The sequence below is a fragment of the Mustela erminea genome, chromosome 10, assembly GCF_009829155.1.
Source record: "Mustela erminea isolate mMusErm1 chromosome 10, mMusErm1.Pri, whole genome shotgun sequence".
In the NCBI taxonomy this organism is placed as follows: domain Eukaryota; kingdom Metazoa; phylum Chordata; class Mammalia; order Carnivora; family Mustelidae; genus Mustela; species Mustela erminea.
The window spans coordinates 96,078,085-96,101,647 of NC_045623.1; the positions used below are offsets into that span (position 1 = coordinate 96,078,085).

At 55.3% G+C, this 23,563-nt stretch overlaps 1 protein-coding gene across 3 annotated transcripts in view; it reads left to right on the forward strand.

The window, feature by feature from the left end:
• Positions 1–23,563, forward strand: part of CAPZB (capping actin protein of muscle Z-line subunit beta) — a 125,540-nt gene that overhangs the window by 65,981 nt on the left and 35,996 nt on the right. For all 3 annotated transcript variants that reach the window (XM_032361764.1, XM_032361762.1, XM_032361763.1), the window contains exon 3: positions 21,086–21,207. In XM_032361764.1, coding sequence (XP_032217655.1) covers positions 21,086–21,207 — 122 coding nt within the window. The remainder of the gene's footprint in view (positions 1–21,085; positions 21,208–23,563) is intronic.

Below are 23,563 nucleotides of genomic sequence, written 5' to 3' on the forward strand. Positions count from 1 at the left end.
CAGAGGAAATGCTAAAGTTCCAATGGAGATGTTGTGTTTGGCCTCGGATTTATAATTTGGCTCTCTCCTCTTTTCATTCGTCCTAAAGTCATTTTCAGTGAATAACACAGAAAAATGGCTTTCACGGAGAGCCACCCAGTGTGGAGCACTGATGTATTCGGGCCACGTTATTACACATTTGATCGGCATCTGGTTTAAGCCTCTCAGCCACTCTGTAAGGCGAACGGGCAAGTCCCCTTTCATAGCCGAGGACAACAAGGATGTCCTATACCGGACGCGGGACCTAGGACCCAGTCAGGTCCAGCTGTGGGTTCAGCGTGTAGCCCACTGGATTACAGTGTTAAAGGTGAAAACGCGATAGTATGTCATTTCTTGTGTGTCCTGCTAAAATGATCCCTTCAGGTGAAACTGTAAGAGGAATCTGTGATAAGGGCGGGCTAGTGGCCACAGAACCTATAAGTGCATCAGGAGAAAAGCCTCTTCACCTTCTCTTCCTGCCTCTTCTGGTTCAGAGCTCCATCAGAGCAACCCGATTTCTGCTTGGCCTGGCTGCTGGGAGCAGTGGACTCAGTGGGATTAGTGGTGCGGGGGTGAAGCCGTCAGTAACTGTCCCCCAGCACATACCCGCACACACGCACACACTCCTACTGTGCCCTGTGTGTGTGTATGGGTAGGGGTGCTCTTTAAAAAAAAAAAAGCATTCTGTCCAAACACAGGTTGTTGGCCACTCTTTATTTTTTCAGTTAATAAAGCAAATCTAGACATTTTAGGAAAAGCAAGTTCTTGCACCACAAGAACTAAAGGGGGCTGCCTTGAAATCAAACGTACCAGAACCAGTGCACAGCCCGACAGAAGGCACTTGGAACATAGGAGGCACCTGGGGTGGGAGGACAAGATCCCGTTGGTGGCAGCAGGACGACAGCAGGGGCAGCTGGGCGTGGGCTCCCCATGGCGCAGGCGGCCGTATGTGACAGCGCCGCGGAGCTCAGACCCGAGGGCAGAAGCGAGGGGGTCAGCCTACTCAGCATTTCAAGTGACGTTCATGTTTCACTGGGAAGAAGCAAATCAGATTGCTGAAACAGCTAGAAACGTCGGAGGCAGACAAGCAGAGTATCTCTTGTCCGGCAGGCGCTCATCCCGCTCGGGGACTAACAGGAAGCTCATAGGCCAGAAGCAGAGGGAAAGCCTCGACGGTGGCCGGTGCTGTGGTCGGGGAGGCCTTGTTCCTGAGACTGACACCGAAAGGATGGCTTATGACCACAGACAGTTTTAACTTAAAAGTTGGGATAAAATTAAATGAGGGAGCTGAGAAAAGCTCTGAAAAGTATTTGCCACTTACGACAAAGAACGTTCCTCCCTAAATCTCAAGAAAGCAGCTTCTGAGGCTGTCACTGTTGTTCCCACCAGACAGAAGCAGCAGCAGGGGCCCGGGCGTCTTAGGCAAGGTCACCAGGTGGCCATGCTGGAGCCAAGCTTTGGACCCAGGCAGTCTGACTCCAGGATTCCCGGCCGCTGTGTGCGGACATTCCCACTAAAAAGAAAAGTGGGAATACTTTGTTAGGACAGAGAGCCAGGTGCCCAGACTGGTGGGTCATAGAGGGAGCCATGCAGATGTCTCGTGCACATCCTCTGTGTCCTCCTGAGGAGTACAAAATGAAACAGGATAGGATGGCTGGAAAAGTGGCCTTCACGGATGACCCGACTTTCTGCTCAGTGGACGGATTGAATTTCTTCCTGGATGCAACCTGCATGTTGCCTGCCTGTCATGAAATTGGGCAGCTCACCTTGGTTGAGCCTCTTGAGGAGCAAAGACTGTGAACAATGGGGGAAACATGGCCAGCTCTGCCGTCTGGGAACCATCCATGTTGACTTATTAAAGGTTCTGAGGAGTCCTGCAGTTACAAACAACATTGCCTCGATCCCAGCACTTCTCTGACTCACTTTCATGGGATCTACTTTGGAAAACATTGGTTTCCTAGAAAGGTTTATAACCTGCATAATCAAATGGCCTGGATTCTAGACCCTTTTTGGCAATGGCCATAAGTGTGGTGTTAGCCAAGCTCACAATTTTTGTGAAGCCTATGCCACCAGTAAAGTGGCATAGGAAGAACTTGGCTCTCCTTGTGGCTTCTTCAGATAGAGAACTGCTGCAGAGAACTCACAGCTCCTTCGGCAGTGGGGGAACCAGGAAGGTGGGAAGGAAGCATTGTGTACATTGAGCAAATCTTATCAAAAGTCAGGGACCCTGGGTTGCAGCATTGGGTCTGCTCCTAACTTCTTTGTGATCAGCAGCGGCCAGGTCTGTCTGGGTCTCTTAATCTCCTCTCTGAAGTGAAGGCCACACGGTCACAGTCTCAGAACCTGAGTCCCATTGCCTAGAACTAAAAGATCCTCACTGTGGATCCTGTTGTGTGGCGGTCACTACTTTTGCTGGCAGAAGAGACATTGATTGCTGTCAGGTCTGTGACCGAATAGCCTGCCGCGTATGGTAAAAATGTGGAGAGAGCCAAGCCGATGAGGACCTGTGGCACACGCCCCCCCCCCCCCCCCCCCCCCGGGGCTGGGCTCCATGGCCTCTGCAGCACCCTTCTGTGTGGGTGGAGTTAGGCTGACTGGGACCTGGATCCCGTTCTGTCACCTTCCAGCTTCGAGAGCACAGGCAGGTCGCTTTACCTCCCAGAGTTTGCTCCAGCATAAGAGATGGGGGTAAGAACACTGTTCCTGGAGCCCTTGTAAGGGTTTGAGCATGTATGTCACACGCCGATGCGCGTCGCAGACAGGTGCTTAATCAGTGCTGGCTGGCTCCTTTCTTACCTTCGCAGGCTTTCCAGGACCTGTTGCTAACCCCTGGGCTCTGGCAGCCTTCCCTGTTTGCACAGGCAGACGGTCCCCATCCTGACTGCGTCGGGGGGATGGGGTTTAGAACCCAGTGCGCCATGGCCGGGACTTGGTGTATTTAACCCGGCAGGGAGGAGGTGAGAGGGCCCTCCACTGAGGTGTTTGAGGTGCTCCTGACAACCATTCCCCTGTCTGTGGACGCGGACAGTGGCATGCCTCTGACGGGATGGAAAGCACGGCAGTACCATCGCCCTCGACCCCTGGGCCAGCAGAGGAGGTCAGAGACCTGTGTTGTGGCCAGGAAGGACAGCTGTCATTCCACAGAGTGGGCTGATGGCGTGTCCGGCCTCCCATCCCGTCCTGGCAGAGTGGGGGCTCCCGGCCTGTGTGAGTCCTCTCTGCTCCTCCTTGCCCTGGGGGCTTTGGTGGGCATGGTGCTCCCTGCTCAGCTCCCTGGATTCGCAACGCTCAGAGTCCTTCTTTGGAAGCCCTGGCGGGGGAGCCAGACACAGTGGCTGCGTGTGGGACCGGTGGGGAGTGCGATCTGTCCAAGGAGCGGGTGGCAGATCCCGCAGCCTCCCCACTCCCTCCAGCTCATCGCCTTCACTTCAGCCATCCACAGGCGCCGCACAGGCAGGTGGACGTCGTCCAGGATGGGCCACCTGGGACCTGACACCCTCAGGAGCCCCCCTCTGGGGTCCAGTTTCCTGTTCTCTGTGCCTTCAGGTCCTTCCATCCCATCAGGATTGCTGGGGTCCCAGCCTGAACCCCAATCTCTTTAGTCTCCCCCTCTGCACTGCCAGCGTGACCAAGGCACCCTCTCCCCAGCTTGAGAAGCAGCCCCCAGGCCGACATCTGTGGCTCCTCCAGGGTCACCCGGCAGAGGGCCTCCCCGCCCCACGTCTGTCCCCCTTCAGCCTCTCCCGATCGGCGTCTCATGGTGCAGAGGCTGCTTCAGCCCCTCGCCTGCTCCTACCTGTTCCTGCCCTGGTGTAGACGTAGGCCTGCGAGGGGCCACGAGCCGCGGCGTGGGTGTTCGGCTGGGCTTGCAGCAGGGTGCGTATTTATCCTACACATTTCCTTGGACACGGACTGATTGTTTAATGATCTCCCCCTCCCCATATACCCCTTTTATGTCAGGCTACAGAAAGCTTAGAGATGGAGCGCCTGCCAAGTTCTCGGCCGGGAAGTGTTAGGGCCCCTGTGAGTCTGCCATGTCTGGAGCTCCAGACCCGGTACGGGTGAGCGCCTGGAGCCCAGAAGGCCTGGCTGAGCCGAGCCCTCGACTTCCCCGTGTCTGAGCGGGGTGACTTCTCAGTCGTGGCTTCTTCACCTTGGGGGCAGGCCTGATGTCACTGCCCTTGAAAACTAGACCTGGTGTGTGTAGAGCTCCTGGCACGGTAGGGCTTATAGGAGGTAGCCGTCCGTGGAGGGTTCTTGCCCCAAGTCTGATGTGGCCATTGAACAGATGAAGGAAAGCTCTGCCGGTTGCCTGGTTGTTGGCTGGTAACTGTGAGCTGCCAAGTCTTTTCTTGGCCCTTCGCGTGCTTGGTTTCTTGAAAGCACACCCCCCTTACAGATGAAACAGAGCGGCTCAGTAAGTCAGCCAGAGCCTCACAGCTCGTTACTGAGTAGCAGGGTCGGATTAACCCCAGGTCCGTCAGACTCATGTGCCCAGTTTCCTCCCACCATGCTGTCTGTCCCCGCACTTCTCCAGGATTAGCTTCTGCCTTGTCGCTGCAGGTCCCCAGCAGATACCACCACAGTTATTAGCACCTGCAAGAGGTTATTCAGTCTTTGCAGAATGGAGCTTTCCCCTTCCCTTGTTGAGAGGAAGGCTTGTTCTCGCCTTCCATCGTTAGAGAGAAATGCTGGTGGAGGTGGCTGTAGTGGGGATCACGTGCCCCCCAGGTCCGCATGCCGCCACCAAGTAGTGCTGTTGCCTGGCCTCTTTCTGTTAAGAGGGTGGAGGCAGGTGCCTTCCAGCCTCCCCCCGCCCCCCCTCCAGGCTTCCCATTGCTTGCATTAAAGAGTCAGCGCTCTAGAAGAAGGTGCAGGGGTGAAGACTGATTCCACCCTCCTCTTTCGGGTCACTGGCCTTCATCAGGCGGGACACTTTTTGTTCATTAGTCAGGCCGTTTGCAGTTGCTGCGTTACCACATCTGCTGCTGCCTTCCTGGACCTGTTGCGCTCACAATTAAGGTTCATTACAGACCCTGTCAATCACAACAGGCACAGAGCCTGCCTTTGAGAGGCCTGTGAAGGGCTGTCCCTGCGCCCTCCCCTTCACAAATGGTCACCGACCGGATTCTGGATGTGTGGTGTGCGGGAGAACGGGGAGGGACCGCACTTGTAAAACTCCAGACTCCCGGGTCCTGGGGGGCCTGGTACCTTGTGTGTAATTGAAACCTTCACGCCAGGACGAGAATTGATGTTACAGATGGTGCTGGTAGGAGCTGTGTGAGATGGAGGCTTTGGAATAAGTGTCTGACAGCAGGCCACTCGAGAAGAGATTCGAGGCCAAACAGAGAAGAGGCTTAATTATCGTTGATCTCCCTCTCTCCTCTTTCTGGAATGTGTAGGCACACTTAATTACTACTAACTGGAAGCTAAAATAACCGTCTGGGTTCAGAACGAAACCCTTTCGGAGATTTGCCCCAGGCTGGAAATGATTATTCTTCCTACAAGTGGATTTTCCCTCATTCTCACCGTGCCAGACGTCAGAAGGGAGTGAGGGGCGTGCGTCAGGCCTGGAACGTGGCCTCCTGCTCCTTCCCCAGCATTTTCACGCCTCGTTTGTTCACCTTCCCACTTTGAACTCTGCCTGCTGGGGAGCCCCACATCCAGGCTGCCTCAGTCCACGGGGCCTGGTGAAAGCGCTGCCTCATGGTGCCGCACTCCTAGCACGGGGGGGGGGGGGGGTGCCCTCTGGGGCCGAAGCACTGCTGCCCCATAGCCCCGGGGTCCACACGGTGCCCGGCCACATTGCTGATGCAAAATAAGTCATGATCGGTGAGCCAGTAAACCTGCCCGTCCCAGACCCGAGAGGGAGGACTCTCCATCTGTACCTTCTGAGCCGTGGACTCTGAGGAGGGAGGAGAAAGAGGGCGGCGATGCCACGAGAAGCTGGAAGGACTTCAGAGGCCTCAGCTCTTTGGGGTCGGCGCTGGTGGCCCGGGCAGGGGACGGGCGCACGGAGGCAGCAGACCCCAAGTCCGCTGGGTCTCGTACCCCCAGGAGACCTAGGTGACCTTGAGGAAGCCACTTCCACTCTCAATGCCTTCGTTTCCCCGTGGGTACAGCGCAGGGAGTTGTGAATTCACCTCGTTCTCGGAGGGCTGGTGGGAGGATCAGGGGGCTGTGCTGGGGCATCACAGGGCACATGAAGAGCGTGGGCTTCTGTGAGAGCAAGTAGTTCGTGCAGGAGAAACACGGGCACTGGGGCAGCTGGCCTGTTGCAGTTCAGCTGTCCTTCTGAGGACGGCTCTGTCCCTTGCCAGAGTGCCCCACGTTTTCTTGTGCAGCGGGCAGCGGGCGAGGGAGGTGGTGCTGTCCTCCAGGGCGGAGTGGGCAGTGGGGTGCGCCAGGTCCATTCACAGTGACCGGTGTACTTTAATGCCCTCCCCTCGAGTACTTGACCTCTCGGGTCTTGGCTGAGAACACATGAAGTAGGGTATGCGGCTTGTGGAAGAACCTCGGCTGAGAGTTCAGCACAGAGGGAGGCCCTGGGAGCGCTGGATGCAACTCGGCTGCCGGAGGCCGGTGGGGACATGGTTTCAGGTGCCCAAGGCCATAGCTTCTAAGGAGTGCTGCCCATCTAGCTTGTCGGCCGAAGGCATGTTTATCATTTAGGGCCGTTCGGTGCACACTGATTGCTACTACCCTTCCATGGGTTACTGGATTATTCTAAGAGGCTCTGGATCTCCCTGCCTCTGGCCCCCCACCCACCCCATCTCCCTCTCAGCAGCCGGAGTAACCTTTCCAAAATGCAGTTCTCACCATGACCCCACAGAGTCATCAGGATCAAACCCAGAGAACATTCTGGGTTTAACAGACTCTTGAACTGGAGCCCTGCCCATCCCTCCTCCCTCCTCCAAGTCCCTTCCCCTCCAACCATACCGATGTGCTAGGGCTTCCCTAAGGTCCTGTGCCCAGTATTGTTGGATCTTTGTACGTGCTGCCCATTCCTGGGAACACCTCTCTACCCCAGCCCTGCTGATCTCAGATCTCTGTTTGGGCCTCACTCCCCCACCCTTGTCCCTTGGTCACTGCTGCTCACGAAGCTCTCTGAGGGCAGGGATCTTGTCCGCTCTGTTCACCTCTGTATCCACAGAGTGGGCACAGATGGACTCCCAGGGAAGGCGTGCCCGGCCCCTTGTGAGCACTAGAGCCTGCGCTGAAGCGCTGGGTCCCAGTGGTGAGGAAGGTAGTGCTTGTGTCTGTAAAGCCACAGTCAAGGGTTCTTGCCAAAAAGCAGGTGATGGGTGTGCACTCTGGTTGCACTGAGGATCCCGTTTGTTGCCACGGAGACTTTCTAGTTGTGTAATGGAAGAGACAGCGACTGATTATTTGCGATTGTAAGATTAGAGCTGGGAAACGGGCCTCTTCCCTAAACTGCTCTGCGAGCCAGCCTGCCTGCCACCGGAAGAGCCCCCGTCAGTTCCTTCCTGAGAAGCAGTGGCCCTGTGGACTTTGTTGACACTGAGGGCTTCATGAAACGGTCACTGCCACCCCCTTTGTCTTGTCTGATCTCACAGGGGCCTCGGGCTTTCCAAATCAGGTCAGGTGCTCTGGCACCTGCTGTCTCCCTCACAGCTCCAGGTGGTAACAGCTGCTGCTCCCAGAGGAAGCAGCAGTAGGCTCCCGGCTTCCTGATTTTCCTGAGCTCTTAGCTCTTCGGTTTTGGCAAAGGGCCGCAGGGTCTCTGCCTTAGTTTCTGATCCTTGTTACCTTTCTTAGATTTGGGAACTTCTCATAACTTCCAGGGAGCACAGGGTGTCCTTCAAAGCAGAGCTGAAGCCCCTGTTTAAGAAGACGGACCCCAGGGCTGCATCGGACACGCGATGTCCCATAGAGAAGAGCCGCGACGTGGGTGCGGGCTGTGTGCGGAAGACGTCGGCTCCTCCTCTGCCACCTGGGAGTCAGAAAGGCGAGCGCTCCCCCTGGGTGGAGGTGGGGAGTAACGTTTTTCTGTTTTATTGCACATCTTTTCTCCGTAGACAAGATATTCAAGTCCACGGAAATGCTTATGAAGGTGCCATATACTAATCTGCAAACAAGAAATGCAGTTCCTAGAGCGGAGGGCCTCGCTAGTTTTCCCCGGAGTTAGGTTTCTGCCTTAAAACACCTTGAAGAAGAGCTTTCCTGTGTGCGGTGAGAGGCACCCTTAGGATGGGGCAGGTCCGGCCTGCCTCCTCCCAGACCAGGGCGTCGTCCTCTGTTGCTCTAAGGCACGGATCACCAGAACTGCTGGAAAGGTGGCAGGGGACCAGACGGTGGGGGAGGAGGGGGGTGTTCATTCTCAATGAGAGTGTCAAGCTCACTGCGAACTTGTTGGTCACCCCATTGGCTTCCACATTCTTTCCATTCCGGAGACCCAGGGAAAATCGGCCAACGCTCCACAGGCTTTGCAAACCTTTCCCTAATTAAAGGGCCGCCCAGCTGTGTGCACAGCTCCTCTGCTTCACATCTCTGCCCTCCTGTGTTTGTGTTTAAAATTCCATCTTTCCCAAAAAGCTTGCCACTCAGCAAGTCTCCTTGCAAGCCCCCATGTTTGTTTGACGAAGTCTTTTCCTCCAGTTTCTGTTCTGCCTGTGTACGGAAAGTCCAGGTCTCTTCGGGGTCACTCAGGCAGGTGCGCTGTCATTGTCTGTGTTAGCGTTGATGTAGGCCCTGGGAGGTGGCACTAGGAGCTCCGGGCCTCCCGGATGTCACACTCCTGGATGCCTGAGGGACTAGAGTGTTGCTTTGGTTTCCTTTTGGGCAAAAATGAACAAGAGCTTAGTCCTCCCGTGGTTCTGGTGAGGGGGCAGTACTACTGCAAGATCAGAGAAGTCATTCCAGAAGAATCCAACTTAGGTCAGGATCAGGTCCAGCTGCAGGAAGCTGGGCGTCCCAAGGTGAAGAAGAAACGGGGTTCTTATCCGCTGGAGTCGGGAGGTATAATTCATCAGAAACACACGAAGATCCCTTCCTTGGCCTTACCTTGCCCAAAGCGGGGAGGGTCTGTCTGGCTTCTGTGTTTTGGGATCCCTGTGGCATCCTATTCTTACCAGACCCCGGGGAGCAGTGTTTAGGTCACGTTTGGGGAGCTTTCACGGAGGAGGTTTGAACAGTATCTCTGTAGGTTAGGTCCTGCCTCCTGGTGGGTGAGAAACACAAGACAGGAAAGTGAGTTGGAAAGAGAGTCTGTTTCCCCAGGACCCGGAGAGTCAGAAGGCATTTCCTTCCTGAGAGCTTGGCAGGCACTGGCCCTGGGCGAGGCGTGCCTGGGTCACCCTGGAGCACACGTCGGGTTCGGGGAACAGATTCAGAGCACTTGAGAACAGGGCCCAGCCTGCTTTCCCTGGCGTTTTAAGTAGGTCTGGAGTCTGGACGGGGACGTGGAGCAGCTTGTCTGTCCTTCAGGGGCTGGGGATTCTGACGCGTGTCTGTTGCCAGTCCCTTAAAAGCCAGTGGCATGCTCTCAGTGACCAGGTCTCCGATGATTGAAGGGCTCACCAATGTTGGTATCTGTATCATGGGCCGTGGGAAAGCCTGGACTTCCTTTTAGTGGGAGGCTGGGTGGGTGGGAGATCACTCCTGAAAGAGAGCAGAGGGGTAATGTAGGTTCTGTGTGCAAAGAGAGAAATTTCTGAAGGACCTGGAGTTGGAATTGAGGGGCAGAACCCTTGTGCTCAGAAGCCGTTCCTTAAGTTCCTTCTCCCTCGGGCTGTGTCTGGGTCCCGATGCCCGGCATCGCGGGTGGCGGGCTTAGCTCTTAGTCCCTCTCGGATCGCCCGTAGCGCCTCGCTCAGTAGATGCTGTGTTTAGTTTCAGAAGGAACGTCACAAACTTCTGATGAGCTCTCAGAACCGTCTGCTGGAGAGGCAGAGAGCTAAGTACATAGACTGTCTTCAGCTCTGAGACTTTGCAGGAACTTAAGGCTGAAATGAACCTTGCTGGTCGTTTGGTCCAGTGGCTTTCAGACATTTCTTAAATTGGGAGAGCCCTCTTTCAAGCTAAGTCTTACACAAAACTTCAACGAAGTAGAGAGTGGTGGGTGGGCCTCCCCTTATCCCTGCCACCCTGAGCCCCCCACCCCCACCAGCATCCTACCAGGTGTCTCCTCTCTGCCTCCGAGAACTGAGAGACACATCTGAGTCAGTTGGCCCATTTTAGAGATGAGGAAACAGGACCATCGAGTGATCTATCCCCATTTCGTTTTAGACCCAGCTCTGACTTCAGGCCAACAGTGCGTCCCTACAATGTGTTATGTTAATTTATTTATTCCGACATGGGAAGCTCTGGGTTGCGAGGGTCACTAGTCCAGGAGCTACTGAACACGAAGTGAAAGGCAACACTGCCGTCGGGAGCCTGATGCCCAGAGCCTCAGCTGACGAACCCAAACTTGTATTCTCTCCTGAAAACCCAAACTGATATTTTTGCATTCGCACTGAAGTTGGAGTTCCTTGGATGTACCTGTGCTCTCCACGTGGGACATTCTCTCTTGATTCACTTCTTTTTCTTTTTTTTAAAAACGTCTTTGTGGACGTTTTTACACATAGTGTAACACTCACCCTTTGAAGGAGTGCGTTTCAGTGGTTTTTAGCATGTTCAGAGTTGTGCAGCTGTCTGTACCCTGGGCCATGCTCCCGTGACCTGGGGGGCACCCCATCTGCACCTCGGTCCCACAGGCTTCACCGTGATTTGGCACCACACTCGGGCTTCACCTTCTATAACTCAGCTCTGTGTTAGCTCCTCACATGTCTTGCCTGGACCCCCAGCTCTTTCTCTCCTGGGGGGCTCTGGGCCCTCCTCTTCGTCTCCATGGCATATAGTATGTGGGTGCATTGTTTGTGCCCTCTCTCCTCCTGGACTTGGAGCTCCTGGAGGGTAGGAACTGTTCTAACCCCCCGTACAGTTAGGTGGGTCTTACCTCTTAAGAGCCAAAGTGGAGAGGAGCTCTTGGTCCTGAAGACCCCCGCCAAGGAAGACACCATCGGTGGCTCCAAAGCAGAGCTGATTTCTCCCCAGGAGAAAGAATTACAGATTTTATATTTTTTATTCCATGGTAGTCATTTTCTTTGGATGACTCAGTGAAATTAAAACAAAACCTGATGAGACATCCATCCAGTGGAAGGAATCCAGTGGGAAACGTTGTGGCCAGCCAGCCAAAATGGTTTTATGCTAAGAGAAGGGGAAAAAACGCCCTGACTTGTGCATATGCCTCCCAGAACGTGGCCCATCCGTGCCGGCCTCCAGCCCTGCTCAGGCACACACACACGCAAACAAAACAGCACGAACAGTTCCACTCGGAAGGAACCAGCGGCCTCACTGGAACTTTGGTGGACTGTTAGGGCTGTTGATAAGTTTGTGATCCTGAGCGTTTGGGGGAGAATGTGTGGTGGAAAGAGCCAGAATGGTGGTCTGTGACTCAGTGGCTCTGAGCCTCTGCTGCTGCTTCACAGGGTCATCGGCCTCCTGGGGTTTGGAACAGCGGCGGGTGGCTCCTCCCGGGGGCGGGGGTGCTGTACAGGGCCTGGCTCGTGGGGCGGGCGGGGGCGGGGGGGCTCGGCAGGTTGGGGTGGACTTGCTTTTTGGTTCACCTGCCGCACGCACTCTGGAGACCTGTCCCTTGGCCAGGACACACAGATGACTCTCCAGCTGTTTGTCCCCGATTGGCATCGGAGCCCCTTCCTACATCTCACCAGTGCGGCCCATCTCGCAGCTCCCTTCTCGTTCAGGGGGCACATGCCCTTTGTCAGGGTTCCGCAGCAAAATCTCATTTCCTGGATTTCCGCGCTAGCCCCTTCTTAGCTTTCAGGAAGGCTTGAGCCTGGAGGCTTTGAGACGTGTATTTTCCAAAGCCTGAGGCCTGGCCCCAACCTGAATGCCCAGGGACGAGGGAGCGGGCTGATCCTTCGTTTGCCTTCCGCTGGGACACCTTGCTGCCTTACCCTCAGGCGGCCGTGAGGAGGGAGGTTCACGGGGACCCAGTCATGCAAAAACCCCCCTTTGCCAGGCACTTGCTATCTGCCACTGTCCAGCTGGTGATTCTTTTGGCAGAGATGTTTTCGCACCATGCTCGCTCTCCAGGCCGAGGGCTCAGGGTCTTCCCTGGGATCACAGGAGGGCCACCGCGTCCTGCGGGGCCACCGTGATGGGCAAGTAAGCACACGTGCAGGGAGCGCAGAGGGGTGCCTGGTGCGCGGTGAGCCTTCGGAGAACGACTGCCACTGCCAGGGTCCCAGCCGATGCAGCCAGAAATGAGGCTGGAGGTCCCCTGTCCCGCCCCTGAAATCACAGGGCCTTCGTGAAAAGATTGTATTCTGAACAGGTTGTTTAATGTAGTTTTCACCTGGTCATTTCCCCCGAAAGATCTGAAGTGATTTGAAAGAACGCAGCCAATGCAGTGATCCCTTAGCAGTGAAGAGGTCCCGCAGGACAGCCATGGCTCTGTGTCTGTGCTAACCTGTGGGGCGCAGGCCGGCACCAGCCCCACCGTCTCTGCACGGTGGTCGCCCACTCCCCCACGGCTGAGAACTTGAGTCTCCGTCTAACTGGGGGGCTGCAGTGCCATCCCCGGTCCTCACCACCCCTCTTGGGCACACTCACCCTCAGCCCCAGCCGGCCAGCCCCCGGTCCCACCTCCAGGAGAGGCGTGGAACACTTTGGGAGCCTGCTTCCCACGGACTTCCGAAGATCAGAACTCTGCACGAGGGACCATGTCGGCAGCGCTGGGAGCCCCACCGGTTCTGGGCCCCACCCCTGTCTGGAGGAGAAGGACCCTTGCAAGGCCCGCTACCAAGGCCTTGTGGCCTGGAAGAGCATAGGCTGGGGAACCATCTCCTCTCTGAGGCTTGGCTACCTGGAGGCGGCAGGGGTCATTAGGTCCCTGGGGGGAAGAGCAGCAGCCTGGGTCGCGATGGACCGTGTAGGACGTGGGGGCCCAGGCTGCAGGCACTTCTCCACACCGAGGCTACTGAGACTTCTATCTGGTGACTTTGTGGCCTCTGGCTTCATGAAGGTGTTTGTGGATTGTGCTCTGTTCCTCAGGGACGGGGCCTTAATTAAGAGGAGCAGGCGGGTTAGAAGGACCCTGACTTCTCTTGACTTCCTCCACCAGGGGAGGAGTCGTGCCCCCGGCCAGGGAACAGTTACTTTAATTAGGCTCCAAGTGCTGGTTCATCCTCTTCAGGGAAGCGTAGGGTTACAAGCGGACAAAAGGAGCCTTGTGTGCCTGCCTGTGGTTGACTCACAGATAGCGATTTTAATTTTTCCTTTCAATTTGCCTTCTCTTTGTTTTGCCCCTTCCTGACCTTGCTTTAGAAAACTTCTGGCCTCTTATTCCAGGCTGTGAGCTTCTAGAAGGCAGAGCTTTGGAGGCTGGAGCATGAATGGCTGAAACCCAGCCCAGGAAATTCGCCTTTATTATTTATCTGTGGGGTGGTTTGGGGCACCTGCCTGAGAAAAGGAAGCTGGCAGGGACTTGTTTCTTGAGAAAGTTCTTTGTTGTTAGTGGCATGTGAAAAATTTGTTTCTAAGTAGAATAAAATATTTGTTGATCAAAAATGATTTCCTGGGGCGCCTGGGTGGCTCAGTGGGTTAAGGCCGCTGCCTTCGGCTCAGGTCATGATCCCAGGGTCCTGGGATCGAGCCCCGCATCGGGGCCTCTGCTCAGCGGGGAACCTGCTTCCTCCTCTCTCTCTGCCTGCCTCTCTGCCTACTTGTGATCTCTGTCTGTCAAATTTAAAAAAAAAAAAAATGATTTCCTGGTGTTTGCCCTGCTGGGCAGCTTCATTTAGGCCCTGAGGACTGTGCCACCAGCGACCAGTTGTGTGCCTGTTGTGAGCAGGCGCTTGGTCTGCTGCACCAGCCTCCTGGCCCTGAGGTGCACCTGGGTCATTGCGTTGTCATGTTTCCCAAATAGGGAAATTGCTGCTTCCATTCACACGTCCTTCGAATGCTATTCTCGTTAATCCCGCATCTTAACAATTTACAGATATCTAACGAAGGATACAGTCTGTGCTTTCATTTGAAGAATAGCATTCTTAGAGTCAAGGGCTAGCTTAATTGGAAGAGGGCTGGATCTGAAAGGAGCGGGCGGGACGGCGCCCCCACCTGTGTGTGTGTGTGGTTGGGAGTGGAGGACCGAAGTACACAGCGCCTGTCTCTCCTTGTGCTTGGCGCTGGGCTGCGGGCACAGAGTCCCTGCTGAGGTCCAGGCGTGGCTGGAGGGCTCTGGGTGGGCAGAGAGCCCCACAGCACAGAACCATTGCTGGTTCTGTGCCCTGTCGGTGTCCAGTGGCCGGAGCATGCTTTCGGCTGTGTGTGCCTGCCTTGCCCACCACTGTCCTTGGCCCCTAGCATCTCCCTGGCGTGGGTACCTGGCATGCACCAAGCAAAATGAATCTCTTGGAGGCGGGTACCGTCGCGGCATTTCCGAGGTTAAGGAAGGGTACACTCAGCCAGGAAGTGGCAAACCAGGGATTTGAACTTGTGTTTGATTTCAAGGTTGGTGTTTTCCAGAATGCCACACTCTAGATTGTTTCTTACACCAGAATGTGTGTCGCTACAAACGCCCTCTCTGGTCTTACATTTCATTTTTATGTTTGTTTATTTTCATTAAGGAAAAAAGGGGAAAGTTTGTAGCCTTAGAAAAAATAAAATAAAGCCACCTGTAAGCAGAGACCTCTGCTGGCCGCCGGGAGCTCCGGTGTCCTGACACTTAGCCACCAGGGAGCCCGTGCTTCCAGGGCTGGGAAGAGGGTGCGGGGCCAGCAAGGCCTCCCCCAGCCGTGATTTCACCAGCATTACTCAGCCAAGTGTGCGACCCAGCGAGCAGGGTCTGGTTTTGATTCTTATCTCTCTGGTGGCGGGCTCCCAGCCAGCGGGCAGATCAAACGACGAAATGTGTTCATTTGGCCATTTTTTTTTTTTTTTTTTTTAAGAAATCGAGGCACAAGGGTGCACTTCTTAAGGATAGGGGTGCCGTGGATTGGATTATCCATGCAGTTGAACTGGTCTGGCTTTTGTGCTTTTTTAAGGGGTTCATCTCAAGTTTCTTTTTCTGGTTGAACAGTTGTTTTCAACATTAATAACTAATGGAGAAGGGGAAGAGGCAAAGTAGAACCACGTGGCGGCACAGGCACGAACCTCGCTTGCGGCCGGAAACTTCTGATTTGTATCTCTTTTCATGTGATCTGCTGTTGGGTTAGATAGTAGAAAAAGCCTTCAGTTTGGGGCAGCAGCAAGAGTGGATGTGATTTTTTTCATAACCGAACTGTTCTGTATCTCACATGTCCTGTCTCAGCTCTCTGGCAGGTAGTTCTATGACTTCGGGCACGTTCTTTCTCCAAGGCCCAGCTTACCCTTCTTTAAAATAAGGGTTCTCGGGGCTCCTGGGTGGCTCAGCGGTTAAGCTGCTGCCTTTGGCCCACGTCAGGATTCCAGAGTGCTAGGATCGAGCCCTGCATCAGGCTTCCGGCTCAGTGGGAAATCTGCTTCTCCCTCTGCCCCGGCCCTGCTTGTGCTCTCGCGTGCGTGCGCGCACTTCTTTCTCTCTCTCTCTCTCTCTCAAATGATAAAATGTTCAAAAAATAAAAAAAAATAAGGATTCTCTAACTGTTCGACATCAAGGGGTATTTTGAAGATTAAAGGAGGTGTTACAGGAAAGGCTGTGGTACGGTGCCTGGCGTGCACTCCCAGGGGCGGGCTGTGGCGTCCTGCTCATCCTTGTGCTCATTATTATTAGAGGATCACCCGTGGCTGGGGCTCAGGACATCCCTCCTGGGGTTTTTCCCTCCCTGTCCCAGTTCACTTTGTTCCCCTTCGGCTCCGCGTGCCCCGCCCCCCCCCGCCCCCCCACACACCAGGGAGCCAGGTGGTGGTGTAGGGGGCATGGCGCTCCCTGCTCCCTGGGGTGTGGCCTCAGGGGAGTTCCGGGCAGTGGAGAAATGAACCCGTGGAGCCCTGAACCCCACCCCACCAGGATGGTGCTCGGACCAGTGAAGTGTTGTTTACAGTTCCAAGTCACTTAGAATTAAGTTCAAGTTCCCCCAACAGCCTGGACTGATCTGACAGCTTTGGTGTTACCCGAACGTTCCTCACAAAGGCTGCTAAGCGGTTCACATGGGCAGTTTGGACAGAATCCATCCGGCCCTCGGGTGTCGGCACCAACCACATGTTCTCACTCCGAGGCAGCGGAGCCGATGACACGAGCTCCCCGCGGTGAACTCTTGGCTTTGTTTGGACCCATCCTTTCATTTAAATTGCCCTGCAAACTCCTGATCCTGGAGACTTCATGGGATTTCTTCCACTGTCCTAAGCACTTGACAGAACTGAGTGGGGGGTAGCCTTGGGGCTTGAGTCTGGAAAGTGTTGGTAACTAATGGACGGCAGAGATAAACGGCCTTTCTTCGGAGTTCACGGTAGGACCTCCAAGCAGTCAGCAGACCCGCTGGAGCCCCCACCACCCCCTGCGTGTCGCTGGGCTGGGTCGAGGGACGGGGCTCTGCCTCTCTAGGCTCAGAGTCAGCACTCAGACTCCAAGAACAGTGAGTAGCCAGGGAGGAGGAAAGTGATAGCTGACGGCGGGATTAGAACGGCCCTCCCCAAAGCGTTTGGGCTTCCGTTGACATCTGCGTTACTACAGGAGTTCCGAAGAATTTGGCATCTTGGTCAAGAAGTCAGAGTTTGGGCTGGGTTCTGAAGGGTCCTCGATTTGAGAGAAGAATGGGTTTGGGTTGCCGGATTTAGCAAATGAAAACATATCGCACGTAGTTCAGAGTCATTGTGTATCTGAAGTTAAAATTGAACTGCCCAGTGGTGTATTTTCTCCCGCAAACCTATAAGGGAGGATATTTTTAGGCAGAAGAACACATGTGCTTACTGGCATGTGCAGAGAGCTGCGAACAGGGCAGGGTGGGGGTGGGAGGCTGCGGGGGGCGGTGGGGGGGATGGTGTGGGAGTAAGTCAGGTTGGCGGGTGGCGTGCCAGATCGTGACTGACGCACGCTCGGGCAGCTGCTCTGGTACAAATCTGGGCACGCCGTGTCATCTCCACTTCTCGGTCCCCGTGACGACAGCAAGAGGATTCTTCCAGAACACTTGATCTCTGATCAAAGACACGGGACTGCTGGAAGGGAGTGGCATACAAAAATATGGTCCAACTTGAAAGTTTATCCAAAAGCCAAAAATTGTACTTGCTTGCGTGAAGAACCGGCCGGCCGTAGCATGTCGCAGATGCTCCTCACAGAAGGACACGTCCCCCCGCGCCCCAGGAGTTCCCCGTGGTTGTCTGTGCGCTGCTGTAATTTTGTGGTGACAGTGCAGATGCGTGTTCTTCTGGGGTTGGTTAGTACCTGGCCGTGGACGTTGAAAGCCCAGTCACAGATCTTCAGGGGTGGTGGGATAGGGGAGCTCAGAAGCTCACGCGGATGCTCTCCTCGTGCCTGCTGCTGTTGCCCCAAACCGGGCAGCGGTGGGGTAGAGGTCAGCTTTGCCCAGACCTCGTGGGATCGAGAAGTTTCGTGACTGAACAGGAAAGGTAGGCTGGGCAGGGAGCAGGAGCGGCCGCTGGGGACACCTGGCACCGCAGACCCACCCACTGCACCCCTGCCTTAGCTCTGTACTTTGAAGACTTTGAGGTACAGTGTGGGAGGAGTGGAGTCTCTTCCGGTGCTTTACACTGACCTTGAAAGTTACCCTGATCTGCTTGGACGGCGGGGAGGGCTGGATCCCATTTTCTAGACCAGTGGCTGCCACATTTTTTTATTTCACAGGCCAGAAACTTTTTTCTTTTTTCTTTTTTTAAGGCGGGGTGGGGGGGAGTGGAGAAAGAAAACAGAAGAAGAGTAGGGCATCGGGTTGCCAACTTTTAAAACAAAAATCAAAACCTCTCATTTCATAACATTAAAGGCATCTTAATACCCTGCCCCCCAAAAGGTATTCTCCAAATAAAGGATGAATACATTTAACTGTATGAAGGATTTTATATCATTTTGTTTATAATCTTTCTTTACCTGCGGTATTTTCACAAAGCAGTGACGTCCGTGTCACAGACCAACAGCAGCCGGTCTCCAGCGACGCTCACTCACTGTGTTGGGCACGCGAGCCACCAGCGCGGAGGCTGGAGCCCAGTCGCTCAGTTCCCAGTCTCGCCACCGTTGCTGTGCTGCCCGGGTAGTGATAAAAGCACGGGGCTTGAGTTACAATGCCAGCGCTCTCGTCTTAGGGCTTCTGCACTACGTCACAACACATACATGAGAAACCACAAGTGAAGTTGGTCGCTGGTATCCTTCTAAGTTCAGTTTTTGACGACCAGTTCTTCTGATAAATGTCCTTACTGTACACCAGCTCACGGACTTGAAAACAAAGCAGACTGGTGTTTGGAAGGCTCGGTCCCGTGCCCGGACGCGGCACACTCTGTGTGGCGAGCTCCCTGGAACGTGGGCCCCAGCGATGCTGCCAAGCCCCGCCCCCACCTCCAGCAAAATCTCCGTTCTGGGGAAGGGGATGTGAGATAGCAAATAAATTTAAAACCCCCTTCAGTCCATATAAGTGCCAGAAAGAAATTATTGAAATACTTCTAATTCGTGGGTTAACCTTTTGGGCAGTGGCACGGGCTAGCCTGCTTTGTACCAAAATCCCATTAGCTCACAAGCTTTCCTGGGTCAGGCGGTGGAGCTGCAGAGCATCAGGACGGACAGCTGGGCCCAAGCAGAGCATTTCAGAACTGGATTCTAAAAGGTCCATTTGTATCCAAGGCCTGGAGCGGTGTGGTGAACTCAGATGGGACCCAGACTGATGTTGCCATCGGAGAATCACAGACAGCGCATGACACGGAGTACAGAGGAGGGAGAGTGGGCCCCTCGGTGTCTGTTACTAGCTTGTGTGTATATCCCCCCCCACCCCGCCCCCACCACACCCTGGGCTAGGCGCCGAACTGAATGCCGGATGCGTGGTCTCATTTGATTGCCCCAAATCACAGTGAGTGGGGTTTGTTCTCCCTACTTGACAGATAGGGAAATTAAGCCGATAGTGCCAGGGCCCCAGCTGGTTAGAGCAGGGTTCTAGGCAGGAGTCAGGGCCCAGCAGGTAAGCTAAGGCAGCAGCCCAAGAGAACAAATGGTGCTTCCGGAGAGGGCTGGTCTGGCGGGCTGGCATTGAGGGGCTGGGGCCATTTCACTGGGGCCTGCACAGGAAAGCAGGCCTGCTTCCAAATCCCAGCCCCCCTGGGCCTGGAGCTGTTTGAGTCCTCGTCTTGGCCGGGACTTTCTTCCAGGCTCTGTGGCTATCAGTTGCTGAGTGGGGAGAGTCTTTGCTGCCACAGTGTGCCTTCGGCAGTCACTATCCTTCCTCTTCGTGACTGTGTTAAATCAGAGTTCGAGTGTCTACTGCTTGCTTCTTGTGTGGGCCTGGGGCAGCTCAATAACTCTGGGCCTCCACTGTCTACGGTCTGCAAAATGGGCATAATACACGCGCACTTCACACAGTGAGAGTGAACTCTCTGGCCCAGCTTAGTGCATGGTACACAGCAGACACTTGGAAAATAGTGGTGGGGGTGTGGGGGTTGATGTGCTCATCACCAAAACTCACTTTGAAATCGCCCTGTTTGGGGGCGCCCGGCTGGCTCCGTCAGTGGTGCACGCAGTTCTTGATGCTGGGTAGGTTCGAGCCCCATGTTTGCTGTAGAGATGATTTAAAAATAAAATCTCAAAAGGAAAAAATAGCCGTGTGTGTGTGTGTGTGTGTGTGTGTGTGTGTGTGTGTGTGTTCAAGGCGAGGAGATGCAGGCGGGCATCGCAGGTTGTGTGCGGGATTTAGTGGGTGCGCATTCCTTGCAGGGCTGGAGGACCCGCACCCGCCCGTGTAGAGGGAACCGGTTGTCTCACGGAGGCCAGAGCTCATGTGAGCCAAGGTCTCCATCCTCCAGTCGTGTTGGTTGGGGCCTGGCGAGCTGTTCTGAAGTATCCTGGGGCTCAGCAGAGGGTCCTGGGGAAGCCCACAGACACCAGGTGGTCTAGGACGTGGCTGTCCCCTGCCCTGCCTTTCTGGAACTGCTGTAGCAGTCCGCCGCCTGCTGCCAGGCTCTTCTGGGTATCTTTGCCATATGATCTAACTTTTCCATTCGGAAGGGCTGTTGGTGCAGTTGGCAGCCACTGGCCTGGTAAACGATATGGTGGGGCCTCCGTAAACCTGGGGCCGTGAAACGAGTAAGTCAGCACATTGAAAATACAGCGTGGAAGTGACTCAAGCCCAAAGGAATCCGTTTCTGAAAGTGCTGCCGTCCCTTCCTGGAATATTTTGGTGGAAATGGATGTTTGAATTGGGAGGAAGAGGCCGGCAGCCTGGTTACTGGTGGAGCCCTGGGTCCCGTTGGGCAGGATTTGCCCTGGGAGTCAGCCCTGCCTGGCCCAGGCCCCGGGGCCACCCTCCTCCTCGGTGACGTGGCTCCACGTGGGTCCACCTGAGACAAGCCAGCCGGAGCTCGGCGCGGGGCCAGGCCAGTGTGCAGCTACCTTTGAGGCAGGTAGGGGCAACTGTGCGAGCCGGCCTGGTAGTGCTTGGCCAGGGGCCTGGAAAGTGTTGGAAACTCCACCCAGCATGGGAGCCCTTGGGAGTTCTCGAGCACGGACGGGTTATTCTCCGAGTTCTTTGGATTCCTGGTATTTCATATGTTTACCTTCTTCTCAGGACTTGAGCTTGCACTTTGCCCACCAGAGACCAATACCAGGCACATACACACTTAACCGTACCAGACCACCCTGGCGACCAGGTAATTAGAGCTGCACGCAGGTTTGGAAGGCAGGCTGTGTTGGGAATCCTGCTCCACTGTAATTCAAGAACAGATTTCTTTATGGAAGGACACAGTTGGTGTCAGACACATGTGGAAAAGAACAGAACAGGCCCATGAGACTCTGGCAGAGGACCAGGGGCCAGATGTTCAATGTGCTGACCGTGATGTGGTCACAGTTGCCATTAGCCAACCTGGGTTGGACGTGTTGTTCTAACCCCGGTTCTGCCTTTTCCTTTCTTTCCGCCAGGTCCCCAGTCTGTGCGAAGATCTCCTGTCTTCTGTTGACCAGCCCCTGAAAATCGCCAGAGACAAGGTGGTGGGAAAGGATTACCTTTTGTGTGACTACAACAGAGATGGGGACTCCTACAGGTGAGCACCCATCAGCCCTTGTCCTCTCTGGCTTTCCGCCCTTCCTCCCGTCCGTCCTTCCATCCAGGCAACCTCTGTCTGTGGAGGGCCTCCTGTCAACATTGGAGACTCAGCAAGGAACAGAGGGCCCCAGCCCTGGCAGAGCTTCTGGACTGACAGGAGAAGGCCCTTGTCACGGCACAGAAGTTGCACGAAGTCGTGTTGAGGTCGCGAGGTACAGGGGTACCCGGTGAGGGGATCTGGAGCACGAGGATGACCTGTGTGGGCGAGGGACGTTCAATGAAGCTTTGTCCAACAAATGCGCGACTCCGTTCTCTTCCTGTCGCCGTGCCGAGGGCTGTAGATGACAAGGCTGCCATTCGTCCCCACACTGGGCGGTCCCTGCGCTAGACCAGGACATGCTCCTCGCGGCCGCTGGCCATGTGTTTTGTTTGAGGCCTCCAGGGCCAGGCTTGTTTGGAACTGGAGGAGAGCATGGAAGAGGCTGGGGAAACTCCTGGAAAGTTTGCTGAAGGAGGTGGTGTGCGAGCTAGGTGTTTAAGGGTATCTAGGCATTCTTCCTGTTAAAAAAGATCAGGAATCCTTAAACCCTCCAGCATTTCTGTGATGGATGGTTGAGGTCAGTGCCTTGGAGAATGGCAGAGGAATGCAGTCTGCTTTAGGTTTCTAATTTAGAGGCCATAGAACCCAGGCTGGGTCTTAAAGGTCCAGCTTAACGTTCTTCTGGGGGAGCAGGCAGAGTCAGCCGATGTCAGCTCCAAACCAGCACTTCCCCCTCCCTGAGGCATTGAGGCCTTTGACAAGTTCCTTGTTGTCTCTGGTCTTTGGCTTCCTCCCGTATCATCCAGAAACGAGAGCATTTGTTCCTCCAGCAGAACGTGCGGTACCCTCTGTCAGCCTGTACCGTGTGTGCGGGCTCTAGTCTCAGTCCCTCTTCTGTGGAGCTGCAATCCCAGTGAGGAGGCCAGCTCGCCAGCAAAAGCGGAAGTGGTAGAGCGTGGGGAAAGTGAGTCAGGAAAATAAAAAAGGACAAGGGGAAGGAGAGGCGGGGTGGGAAGTCAGGGAGGCGCCCCTGTTAGCGGGGACGCGTGACACGGCCTGGAAGATGAGGAAGTCAGGTCATGTGCAGGATGGAAGGAGAGCCTCCAGGTGTAAAGTCCCGGTCGGGCTCGAGCGTGGCAGGAAGGCCGGAGCAGGAGGTGAGGCCAGAGGGCGCAGCACGGAGTCGCCAGGGTTACGAGAGTTAGTTGATAGACTCCACGTGCCGAAGGGCACAGAGCTTGGTGTGAATTACAGAGATTTTAGTAGTGCTGACTTCTCGGAGAGACCAGACAGATGTTTTGTGATCGTGTCCCTGTGCCAGCTTCAAATGGAAGTTAGATCAAGAGTAGATTGAGGCCTAGTGCAGACCAGAGACCGAGGGGCGGTGGCGAGCCTTCATCGGACTTGAGGTCTGTTCTGAGAGCAGTGCCGGCGGCAGGCGCCCGTGGATGGGGGGAACGGTGGGGGGCGACTGCAAGGCTTCTGGCCTGAGCAGCTAGAACAGAGGGCCCGCTGTGGGTTGAGGTGAGGAAGACTCTGTGAGGAGCTGGTCTGGGGACATTGTAAGCCTGAGATGTCCAGTGGGCTGCGGAGAGCCCCAAGCTCCAGGAGTGGGGGCAGGATGAGGTGGACGCGTGGGTCCCCCACCTGTCCCAGAGGTGCTGAGGCAGCCCTGGGCTAGATCGGGTTCCCCCGGAAGGGCCAGTCACTGTGGGTCGTGGGCATAGCGCCAGGTCCAGTCCCCGCTAGACAGAAGTCTGGTGGCCCTAAGTGATCTGACAGACCAGGCGACATAGCAATGAGGGACAGCTGGCCCGTCCAGCCCTGGGGTTCAGAGGCAGCTTCCCAGGGGGGGCGATCGTTGATCTGAGTCTTGCTCCCCCAACATCATCACTGTATTTCTGGCTTGCTTGTTCTGAAAACTCCGGCTCGCTGTGGACGGCAGCTGTCCCCAGCAGCCCGTGGACGTCTGCAGTCATTTCCAGAGCTGGCGTCCACGGCTCACCAGGCTTCCCGGGACTCGGTGCCTGCAGCCCTGCGGGTTGCCCCACCGACTCCCGCATTCCTGGGGCCCCGCCAAGGGGTCTGGGGGAACCTCAGTCTAAGAGGGGTCCCAGGTGTCAGGGCACAGGACTGTTCTTTCCTTTTTCTCTTTTCAGTCTAAAACTTCAAGGTCTTCTGATTCTCTCCACACACTTCCATCCTAACTGTGCTTGATCGTTTGCTTAAATAAGATCCGTATGGCGTGACCATTGCCAGCAGCACTGTTTGAAACCTGTTAGCTCAAACAAAAAGCATTCTCTGAGGGAAATGA